Source organism: Oryza glaberrima, chromosome 7 (assembly GCF_000147395.1).
Source record: "Oryza glaberrima chromosome 7, OglaRS2, whole genome shotgun sequence".
Classification (NCBI taxonomy): domain Eukaryota; kingdom Viridiplantae; phylum Streptophyta; class Magnoliopsida; order Poales; family Poaceae; genus Oryza; species Oryza glaberrima.
This window is the reverse complement of record NC_068332.1, coordinates 21598360-21610581: the sequence shown is the minus strand read 5'-3', so window position 1 is coordinate 21610581 and position 12222 is coordinate 21598360. Positions and strand designations below refer to the sequence as shown.

General features: G+C 43.9%; 2 protein-coding genes across 2 annotated transcripts; both read right to left on the bottom strand.

The window, feature by feature from the left end:
• Positions 1-27: 27 nt before the first annotated feature.
• LOC127779889 (momilactone A synthase-like) lies at positions 28-1334 on the bottom strand. The gene is made up of 2 exons (XM_052306809.1): positions 1123-1334; positions 28-907 (listed from the first exon to the last, which is right to left on the bottom strand). The coding sequence occupies exons 1-2, from the start codon at positions 1149-1151 to the stop codon at positions 34-36; spliced, it is 903 nt and encodes a 300-aa protein (XP_052162769.1). The 5' UTR covers positions 1152-1334; the 3' UTR covers positions 28-33.
• Positions 1335-2173: 839 nt separating this feature from the next.
• LOC127779890 (snakin-1-like) lies at positions 2174-3551 on the bottom strand. The gene is made up of 3 exons (XM_052306810.1): positions 3452-3551; positions 3150-3332; positions 2174-3048 (listed from the first exon to the last, which is right to left on the bottom strand). Exons 1-3 carry the CDS (start codon positions 3534-3536, stop codon positions 2828-2830), a joined length of 489 nt encoding a protein of 162 aa, XP_052162770.1. The 5' UTR covers positions 3537-3551; the 3' UTR covers positions 2174-2827.
• Between the last annotated feature and the right edge of the window lie 8671 nt (positions 3552-12222).

Genomic DNA, 12222 nt, shown 5'->3' with positions numbered 1-12222 from the left:
CTGGAGGCATTTGCAGACAACATCTCTGGCTCGTCAACGTGGAACCCGCATGTCCATCGGCTTCCCGACCGTGAACCCGCCGTCGATGACGTGGTTCTGCCCGGTGACGAACTTGGCCTCGTCGGACGCCAGGTAGACGGCCGCCCTCGCCACGTCCTCCAGCTCCAGCACCGCGGCATGGAGCTCGCTCATCCCCCTCTCCACCATCTCCTTCAGCTGCTCGTCGCTGACCCCCGGGTTCATCCTCGCCAGCGACCGGACCAGCAGCGGCGTCGCGATGGCGTGCGGCGAGATGGCGTTCACGCGCACGCCGGAGCGCGCCAGCTCGGCCGCCGCCAGCCGCACCACGCCCACCACCGCCGCCTTCGAGAGGCTGTACGGCAGCGCCGCGAGCCCGCCGAGCATGCCCGTGGTGCTCCCCGTGCAGAGGACGCAGCCGCCGCGCCGGGGCACCATGACGCGCGCGGCGTGCTTGACGGCCGCCACCGCGGACCGCGCGTTGGCCGCCATGACGCGGTCGAAGTCCGCGAGGTCGAGCGACGCGAGCGGCGCGGGCGCCGAGGAGCCCGAGATGCCGGCGTTGCTGTAGAGGATGTCGAGGCGGCCGTGCCGCGCCACGGCGAGGTCCACCGCCGCGGCGATCTGCGCCTCGTCGGTGACGTCGCAGCGGGTGTACGCGGCGTCCGGGCCCAGCTCGGCCGCGACGGCGCGGCCGAGGTCGTCCTGTATATCGGCCAGGATGACCTTGGCGCCGTTGCGGATGAACTCGGCGGCCGTCGCCTTGCCGATGCCGCTGGCCGCGCCGGTGATCACCGCGACCTTGCCGGGTAACCTCTGGCAACTCGAGGCAGTCGAGAAGTGACTGCCCAAACCACACAGAGCTCCCATAGCTCCGCTCTTCTCCCTCCTGCATTGATCCATCCACATGACCATACATCAAACAAGCAGCAAGGGAAACTGATCAGCTTCTTGTTCTTTCCAAGAAACAATCAGATTCATCGCACGCAGGCATCAGAAGAACGTGCTCCGTACAAGAAACAATCTCCATGGAAGCTGAACAAGGTAGAAAATGATATTTTGATAAAAAAACAGGAGAGTAGAAAATGATCAGAAATGAGAGACCTGACAACGAGTTGCGTTGCTCTCAACATCCTTCACCCACAGTGCTCTTCAGTGTTCACCTTGAGAAAACTTCAGTTTCTGTGGTGCTTGCGACCGAGCTAGGTGATGAAATGCAGGTTGTAGTAGATCTTGGCACGGTTGGATCACTACTGATGGATCTTGGCATATATCGGAACGTTTTCTTGTCGACAAAAAAATGCTCGTGAAACACCTGTATTTGAAGTCCAAAACGGAGCCTAGCTGCTACACGTCAGTACACCATTGTCAGCTTTCGTCTGAACTGATGCGGCACGTGTACCCCACATTCTATCCGATGAGATGGTGGCACGCCACCTATGGCGCGTCGTCGTCTGCGCTGATTGAGGTGTGATCAAATTCATTTACACATAAACAAAATCAGCTTCTGCCGGAACGAAGCGGAAGCTGGTCGTCGAAGGTTTGGATCGGAGCTAATCGTTATTCTTTTAGAATTTCACCTTCATATATACCTCTTGTAAGCTGTCGTTCGGTGTTGGAACCTTGTGGAGATATTTTGTTGGTTGGTGGCCGTGGTTTTTTCTCTTCTGCTTTAAAGGGTTTTTCACGTTAAATCTTGTGTCTTCTGTGATTTATTGTTTTTTATCGTTTGTTTGACTATGATTTTCTAACATCGGAAACTGCTTGCTCCAAATTCCAAACTGTTTGTGTACAATTTCAGGCAGTGGTTGGGTTGGGCGTCGAATTGGACAGCGTCCAGATTGGTCCAGTTTGTGGAGGTGGATCTGACGAATGGTTCCCGTGGGTGGTCAACGCAAGTTTTCGTCGCGAGACAAATGATCATTTTTCAAGCAATCAGCTAGCATTGGTTCATCTGACTAGCTAGTCTTAAGTTCCGTAATTTTCATTTTAATCGCACTAACTGCGACCAGTACTCCATTGAACCAGTAGAAACTTGGATGAAGCAAGTTCTCCAAAAGAAAAGCATACTCGAGCCCAGGGCGAAGCTAGAAGGAAATAGATGGTGGTGTCACTTGTTTAATTTACTCTACTTTAGATCAAGTTTAAGCTGATGTGGATGCCTAAGTTTGTATTTAGAGGGTATATACATGATAAAAATAGATGAGGTATAGCTAAAAAATTTTCTTGACCAGGTTTCTGGACACCCCCCTAATATATACTAGCTTCGCCCCTGCTCGAGCCAGACGATCCAGGTTTGGTTTAGTTCCTAACTTTTTCTTTAAACCTCCAAGTTTTCCATCACATCAGAACTTTAATTTTCTATATACATAAACTTCTAACTTTTCCGTTACATCGTTCCAATCTCAATAAAACTTTAATTTTAGTGTGAACTAAACACACCCTCATTCTCAATTCTGTTGCTTAAAAAAAATAATCAAAAGTAACTTGTGTGTTTAGTTCACGCTAAAATTGGAAATTTGGTTGAAATTGGAACGATATAATAGAAAAATTGAAAATTTGTGTTGTAGAAAAGTTTTAATGTGATAAAAAAGTTAAAAGTTTGAAGAAAAAATTTGGAACTAAACTCGGCCTAGATATCAGAGCATACTCTGGACAAAGCACAAGACATATCTTAGACAGACATTCTTGTTTTATTCCACTAAGCACTACCACTTCTCAAAGAACCGAGATCGATCCCAACGCTATCAATCACACTACTACCACGGATCGGCTACACATCGTCACAGTGCCAGCCATCTCTCGTTGCTCACGGGCACTTGGGGCGTCGGCTCTTGGGGGAGACCATGTCGCGGTAGCAGGGGCACTCGTCCTTGCTGGCGTACGGCCCCGACGGCACGCAGCCGCCGCAGTCGTGGCAGCACATCTTGCACAGCCCCATGCACCGCCCGGCCAACTTCAGCGAGCACCGCTTCTGGCACTTGGCGTCGCACACGCTATCCGGGACCGGAACCACGCCGCCGCCGCCGTCTGCATCCATCCGCGAAATGTTAACAATTTTAGTACTCATCTCCTGCCAAGATCGCTGGAGATCAGTGTGTGTGTGTGAGTGAATTGGATGGCAAGTTTACCTGCAGCGACGGTGAGATCCTGGAACGAGGCGGCGACCAGGAGGGTGGCCAGGAGAGCCGTGGTGGCACGAAGAGGAAGAACCCTCATCTTCTCTTGATCCTTTTGAGCTCTAACAAACACGGTGAGGAGATGAGTGTTCAAAGCAACTGCAGCACTGCTACTACACTGGTGCAGTGAATGGGCTGCAGAGAGTTGAGAGAGATGAATGGGTGTGATTTATAGCTGGTTTCAAGGAAGGTTCTAGCTGGCTGGTGAATTCATTCATCAATAGTTTCAATTCAATTCAATTCAATGGACACACCTGCCCCATTAGCTTCTTTGGTGTGTGAGCAAGTGAGTGGGGGAATCTCGCATGGGGAGGGACGGCCATGAATCATGAATGCCATGGCGGACAGGTGGCCTTGTCGCTATGCCGCAGTGTTCACGCGCATCACCGGCTTGCTTTCCCTTTTGTCGGCCTCGTACATGCATAGTATACCATGGGCGGTTACTTGCTTTTGGATCTTGTGCTTATCAGCGTGTGTGTGCCCAATGGCCTATGCAATGGACTGTAACTCAGTAACACACTACTAATACTCACGTGCAATGCTAGTTTTTGACAAAATATATCGCCCGAGTACATAATTACACTAAAAATTTTAGAAACTACACCTTCTGAAGAACAACCTATTTACCCAAAATTTATAAAACATATCCTCATGTAATTGGAATTTGTAACAATAAAAATAACCATTATCAGTACATAGTTATTTTTAGCTAAATCAAAAATGCAAAAAAAAAAGTATCAAAGCAAGATATTGACTTGTCATTCTCTTAACAGTCATCAACATAACCACTCTCAGGCATACTACCAGTATGCGGACCAAAACCAAATAAGTAAGATCATATAGACCTTGAAATGGGGAAACAAAAATATTATATATACTTTAGATTTATTTATGTGGTTATACGTCAATAATGTCCTAACAAATTCATATGTGAATTAAGAGCACAGTCGTGGCTTCTTGTTGTGCATAGTAGAATTTAATGGGCAAATGTGTAATCAGATTTTAGATGGATAGGTAGTGAGCTATCTTTGTGAGACTGAGCAACAAAATTATCCCTTGTATATGAGCCACAACTATAGAAACTTCGAAAAGATAAATTACTGAGTGCTAAGAAGCCTGCACAAACAATTAATTATGCACAAACAAGAAGGAATTATCCATGTTTTATTTGGCATTGCATGTCTGCACCAGCATAAAACTATCACTGATCCTTTTCACTTGTTAGGCATGATCCAGCATTCCAGCTGCTAAGGACTTACAATTAGCTGATAAGAGAACGTAACAAAGCCATACTATTGGATCACAACGTTAACCCATGTTAACCAAACAAATCAAGATTGGCTCACTTCTATGAAAACATTATATTAACGTAAATTATTTCAACCAAAAAGAAGGAATAGAAACAACCAGTAATCTCTTTAATGCATATAAGACAACATCAGATGCCATGGTGTCCTCCTGATGGATTTGCTTCGACAGCCTACACGTTTTTCCTGCATTTTTTGTAACCTGAAAAGAAAAGTTAGATAAGTTTGCTAGATATGAAAAAGTAACATAAATTGTGATAGTTAATCTACATGTTGACTAAGTTTGCTAAACATTTCAGAATCTAGAACACACCATGCATATTTAAGGTAACATAGTTGATTAACTATAGAACATCTACAAATAGTGCAATTCATGCAATAGTGTTCTATGTAAAAATATATGGAACATGATCCTGACCCCAGATTGTAAGTCCAGAACCTCTATACTCTTACTCATTGCAAGTGCAAGCAGCTAACCAACATATTGCCGTTTTTTGCTTTGAGTATCTTGTAATGAACGTGTGATACAATGCAATTAACTGCTGCAAGTTGGAAGTCATGATCCAATTTCAAAGAACTGCAATTGATTGATAAAATATGTGACAAACGGAATACAGAACAAACATTGAGGTGTAAAAACCAATTTGAGAAGTAGACCATTAGCAATATATGGATTTGAGATCTATCAGACAAATATGAATGTGGTACATGTTCTTATTCAGTTTATTACGACTTTGCAAATGAAGGGAAATATGGTGTGTATTACCTGTCTTTGCATACGATTATGATGTAGAGCATCCTCCGTTGTCTATTGAAGTAGGCCGAGGCAAGCAGATAATTGACTCAAATACTTCTAGCCACACAAGTCAAATAGCTCCCACCTGATAATATCGGTGGATTATTTGGAGCAACAAATAACATCAGTCTAAAACCTGAAACCAAAATAAAAAAAAATCCTGCTACTGCTGCTAACATGTGGCATTTAGTCAAAATAAAAAGATTAGCCACTAAGTGTGATTGGAATTTTGGTACTACAAAATCAAACAATGATTCTTTGACAACTTATTGCTTGTATTATTAAGAACCTTTGATACCATCAATTTTCAATCTGCTGCAGCTCCTGCTACAGTATGCAACAAAGTTTCTCCAAGCCAAGAGTTTTAGCCTAGTAGAAATCATACATATATATCAATCTAACCAGGAAAACACATTTTTTTATTACTGAAATGATTTGCCAGGTTGGCCAAAGGATTAGGCCCACCAAATTTATTAAGATTTAGGGAGAAACAAAGTACAAAGTACTATGCTGTCGAACAAAGGTATGAGGCAAAGCCTCAGACCACAATAAACAACTAACACTAATAAATAATCACTGCAGGATAAAAAATGCTAGCCGACTTCCAAATCGTGATCTCCTTGATGTCTCCAAATAATTGCTCTGTAGGTCTAGACCTCTGCTCAAATACCCTAGCGTTCCGTCTTTCTAGATTAACCAACAGATCATCATGAACAGAAAGAATCGAAATTATGCAGTTCACCATATAAACATTTGGTCTTTGCCATGAAGAAGAGGTTGTAAGCCGATGAGAAAGTAAACTGGCCATCACCTGTTAGCTACCACCGAATGGAGTCGTGGCTATTCCTGGTTGAAGCTACACCATCTGAATTTCATCCCACAACTGAAAGAACTCAACCATTGCTCTGTTGGACAAGGAACTCTGTAGGTCTCTCACCCATCAGTGATTCACCAAAGCCTGTGCCAGCATCAACTTGGATCTGCCTACATATGATAGAAATTAGTGTTAGTGCCATTGCCACGTGCTGCACCGTGGTTGGAAAAATTGCTTGACCTTTCTGTTCTAAGCTTGGCATGCCATTTTAGCCATAGTGCTTGGCCAAAGAAGTCTAAATCCAGAGTTGATCTGCTATAGAGTGAGCAATAATTAATTGAACAAGAAAGAGCCTGCATAGAATCTACTACAGAGTTCATCAGTGTATGCAAAGAAATTAACTTCTCAAAAAACTACTGATTGTGGTGAAAGGATAACAATAGGATTGTATCCACTTGAACTGATAGCTAGATCGAATAGTGTAAATCAAGCCATAGTGAAAGAAAATGATGTACATTCAGATTCAGATAATCCACATAGAGGACTATTGGGCTAAAGAGGGGAATCGGAAGACTCATTTTCAGCTGAAGCACTCTGCACTCTGCACTCTCACCTGCAAAAGAGAGGATGGCACACGTCCGTGAGAACCGAGTGCGTGGTGTGGGCAGACTATGAACCTTACAACGGCGGCACCACTGGAGGCGCGGCAGAGTGCCGTTGGAAGGCAGGACCACAGGGCCATGACGGGATGGTGATACCAGCCGAAAGGCATATTCACGGGGGAGTCGACTATGTGCGGCAGCGGAGACAGGCTTCATGACATACAGATCCACGGCGCCGGCGAGGGCAGGGCGCGGTGGTGTGTGGCGGCGGTAGAGAGGAGCGGAGCGAGGAGCGCGTGGCGGAGTCAGCTCCGTTGGGGGCAGGCCGCGATGGAGTGTGTCAGCGGCGGGGAGGCGCGGAGCACGCTGGAGTCAGTGGAGCACACTGGAGCGTTGCGTAGTCATCGCGCGGGGGATGGGGCCGAGGTCGGCTCCGGTCGCGGCGGTGGACCTCGGCGCCGGTGCCGGCGGATGGGGCCGAGGTCGGAACCGGCCGCGGCGGCTCCGGCGGTGGGGATGCGGCGGCAGTCCACGCGGGGAAGAATCAGAGGCGGGGAAGAATCAGAGGCTCCGGCGGCGGCAGTCCATGCGGGGAGGATATCCAGCAAGGATGCGGCGGCGCAGCGGCAGAACATCCGGGGAGAAGGAGGAGCTAGCGAGGAGGAGAAGCGAAGTCTTCGCGTGTGGAGCGATATCTTCGCGGGTGGAGGAGGAGTGAAGTATTCGGCGTGGCGTGGATGGATGGATCGTGCAGTGGTGAAATCAAGCGCGTAGATGGACGGTAGAGATCGATTCGAGTGATTTGGCCTGTAGGATTGGAGGGGGACAACTGCTTCTTTTTATATTAGTACTAGTGATCGTGCACGTGCAATGCACGTTATGGTCAATATTTGATTGAACCATCTACCTACATTGATGTGTAGAATGTTTAAAATGTTTTATGTCTAGTTGCACACAGTAAATCAATGTTTTATGTCTAGTTGCACACAATGTTTTAAAATGTTTAAAATGTTTTATTGAATCTTGAACAATCCAATTAATCAACTTTGTATAAATAATATTGTAACTCCATAGTATTACAAATAAGCAAGTGCTAACTGCTAAGGATCTAACAATAAGAAACAAAAACTCTTAAATGGTCATCTCTTAATTCGTATGATCCTTGTTTTCAACCATTTTTTATGAACATGAAAAATCCTAGAACAATACTACATGAGCAACCAAAACTCCATTTAGTGTCCATAGTTCTCACAAGCTCCATTTATCCTTTAAGGAGTGTATGCCTGCCATTCTGTCCCAAAGGAGGCTTACCTTGCTCCAAAACAGATTTGGTCCACCAAATTATAGTTTTCACAGCGTTCAGTGTCACTGACTTCAAATAATAGAGCTTCTCCTTAATCTCTAGTGATGGATGACAACTTGCCTCTCGATCACTACTATTGTTGGTGGACGCTACCAATTGGACAATAGGACTCCCAATATCACTTCTGTCAAGAGTACCGATCCAACCAGTTTATTGCATAAACCAACTTCAAATACCAGAAATATAATGAATATTTTCATGATTAGTTTGATCCGGCACCTCAAAAACTTCCTTCATAATCTACAGTTAATTTCCATAGTTTAGTTATGAGCCTTCATGTTGTCTATATCGGGGATGGAGATTAAATTTAAGTCATCTACATTAGAAGCTATGAAATTTGATAAAAAAAATTAGGATTCCTAAGGATGATGGTAACTAAACTTATTCAAGATAAGGTGGCAACTGGAGATTTGATTATAAAATTTATATTCTTGACGAAAGCTATATATAACTTAAACCAGGTCACAAAAAATGATTCTTTATTAGCAAAAAATCTACTCAATAAGACATTAGACATACTTTGGCATTCCAAAATACTTAGTAGTTTCTTCCAGATTGCTACATTTATAGCTAATAAGGAAGACATAATTCAATACAAATACTGAGAGTGCACAAAGTGAACTGGAGAAGTAAAATATCATCTGGTATGAAAACAGAGTTCACATTATTCCAGTGCTAAAAAATAGTTCACGCATTGTGTGAAAACCATAAGGAAAAGCATTTAGCAAAGTTGACAGGAAAAAATGTTTTCCCCAAACAAAACAGTATCAATTGGGGATTTAAATCCAAAGCGTGATCATTTACTTCGCTTCAGTTATTCACTTTGTTTATTAAACTAATATGCATGAATCAATTTCACTCTGTTTGTTAAACTAATATAAAGGAGTCACCTTGCATATTATTATTCCTTCAAGCCTCATTACTCCTCATTCCTTTCTGTTGACTCTTCTCACTGCATATGCACCTGATCTCCCTTGCACATGTAAAATAAATTGACCGAGCCAAGTATCAATAGCATGAATCCAACAAATTCTTGCTATAGAGCTGTATATACCGTTTTCCACAGCTATGGTGCACCATATATTCAGATGGAAACTAAGATCTGAACTAAATTAAAAAAGTGTGAACTTGCCTATGAACAAATTGTACAGGCGCAATTTAAATACTTTGGAAACAGAATTGTGGCAAAAGGAAAAATATAATAACCTCTCCATTATGGACACCTGCTCTGCAACGGGTAATTGTCTAACCAGACAGTAAATGCAAAAATTGGCTGAGAACATACAAATAGTAAGCTTCTTGGAGAAAACGATCAAACAAATTCTGACATACAAAAAGTAAGCTTCCTAGAGTGATAATTTTGTAAGATGCAGTGCAACATTTTAATTACACGGAAAAAGCAAACCTCCAGTGAAAGATCGAAGATACTGGTGCTCCAAGACTGTGGACCTAATTCCAGATAATTCATTCAGGTCAGGAATAATTTGAATTGACATCTTTAGTCGCAGCGCAGTCGTTATCTTAACACATTCTGGTCTTTTTGTACTCATGTACATCAGCTGCAGCACTTGTAGTATCCGCAACTGCAATTCCATCACTAAATGTATCATCGAGAAATAAGATGTCCATTAGACACTCTAATATCTCCCCGCAATATTTTAAAAGAAGAAATAGATAAATAAGTAAATATTCATATGATATACATTTTGAAAGAAAATCATGCTAAAATTAGAAGTCACAAAGTTGCAGAGGGGCGATAAAGTACTAAACACCTATCGGATAAATATTTATGCATACCTAGCATTTGTTGGCAACAAACTGCTCCAATAAAGTTTTAATATATAATACTTCATTTAGCAAAGCGAAGAACAGGGAGACTAACCAGGATACTACACCTTAGTTTAACTTAGTAGACAGAGCATCAAAGAATGCCTTCATCGGCCATTGCACTGTCCTTTTGGGAACTCCAAGAGTATAATATTATCCTTCTTCAATTCATATCCATGCAAACAACAAAGATCTCAATTCTTCAGTTCATATCCATGCAAACAACAAAGACCTCAATTTTAATGAAATGGTTAGCTGCTTGCTCATCTTGTCCCTGCAAATAGTTTACGAAGTTCATCCCTTTATGTCCAGGGAGAGGCATTAGACAATATACAAAATGTACTTCAAGGTATTGCTTTAGATCGATTGCAGCACTGAAACACAATAAAACTGGTTTTGCTTCAATGATAACATTGGTGCAATATTAGACAGTACTGATGCTCCCTGCGTATACCAAAGAAGCTCCCTGTGTCGTCCATTGAATTAGGATGCAGAGAAGAGATGGTTGACCTGAATTGCAAGAAAGGGGTAGTAAAGGGTGCTTGGGATTACTAACCTGATTTAGGGATGAACCTTGTTTGATAATTGCTGTTGTCTACACGCTCGTGAAATCATCTGAAAATCAGCGGTAGCAGGATTGTGAAACGCCAGATGTGGCCGATGGCAAGCTCCTACTGGGATTGCAACGCCATGAGGGGATACGATGCCTTCGCACCACGGCTGCACATCCATTGATAGGGGCTGCACAGGATCAACTGAAAGGATGCAAATCCATTGATATGTTAAAATCTTCAAACTCTACGGCCAATTTCTGATTGGCAATTGTGAATGATCAAGAAAACAAATGGTGATCCACAAATTGACACATCACAAAAACATGTAAAATAGGAGAAATTGGTATTACCTTAGGGTTCAGGGGGAACAGTGTTGGTTCCTTTAGTTCCTACTCAAATCTGACGGGAACCAATCAGCGCAAGATGAACCTATGAAGTGGATTGCGGCGACGGCGGAAAGGGAAGAAATCGATTCCGGCGAGGGCATCGGTGGAGTACGGCGGTGTCGGTGGAAGGGGACGACCCTCCGGCGGCGCGAACGGGGAATGTGAGGAGGAATAGGGCGGAGGAGGAGCACCGGCGGGAAAAGCCGCCGGCGACGCCGGAAGGGGACGAAATCGGTTCCGGCGAGGAGGAAGAGGGCGGAGGAGGCGGAGCGCCGGCGGGAGCAGCGTTGGACTGAGGCGGGGCGAGGAGGAGCGCTAGTCCAGCGTGGTCAGCGCACGCTCATCGCGCGAGGAGGAAGCGGACAATAGCTGGCAGATGGATGGATGGGCGTCGCTGGCGGATGGATGGACGATCTGGATCAGGACAGAGGCAGATGGACGGTAGAGATTGATCGAGGTGATTTCACCCGTAGGATTAGAGGGGGGCAACTCATCCTTTTTATATTAGTATATACTCCCTCCTTCCCTAAATGTTTGACACCGTTGACTTTTTTAAATATGTTTGACCGTTCGTCTTATTCAAAAAATTTTGTGAAATGTGTAAAACTAAACTATATGTATACATAAAAGTATATTTAACAATAAATCAAATGATAGAAAAAAAATTAATAATTACTTAAAGTTTTTAAATAAGATGAACGGTCAAATATTTTTAAAAAGGTCAACGGCATCAAACATTTTATGATGGAGGGAGTATACAGATATAGATATAGATAGATATAGATGTGTACTCATCGTAGTGCTCTGCTCTGCAGAGTAGCAAACGATTGCGGTGATGCAGATGTGCGACTTGCGAGGGTGCAGTGGGCCGTGGGCCACCAGCCTGTGGCGACAACGGCCTGTATGCTGGCTTGATTGTGAAGCAAACAGGACAAAAACGTGGAGGCATGGGCCAAGGCCCCAAGGCAAGAATTTCCGTGAGGTATTAGCATCTGAACCAAGATGAACAGCCCTCTCTCTCTCAAAGAAAGAGAAAGAAAGAAACAACCAAGATGAACAACGATCCCTCTCGAAAAATAAACAGATGAAAACTGGAAGACAAAGCAAGTTGTTCATCTAGAGCCTCGTGCAACATTTCCATGTCCACGTTGATCACATCCCTTACAAGCTCTAATTACCAGTAAGTTTTAGACTACTAGACCATGCCAGAGAAGATGACTACATGACAAACCATGTCGCGTACCGTAACACTTGGACACAGTCACAACACAGATGAAGCGAACACAACAATGATCACCGGCCAGAGAAAAAAAAACTGAATGAACATAGCAGAGAAAAAAATTCGAGATGAGTTCAGAATCTGAGACCTTTTCTTC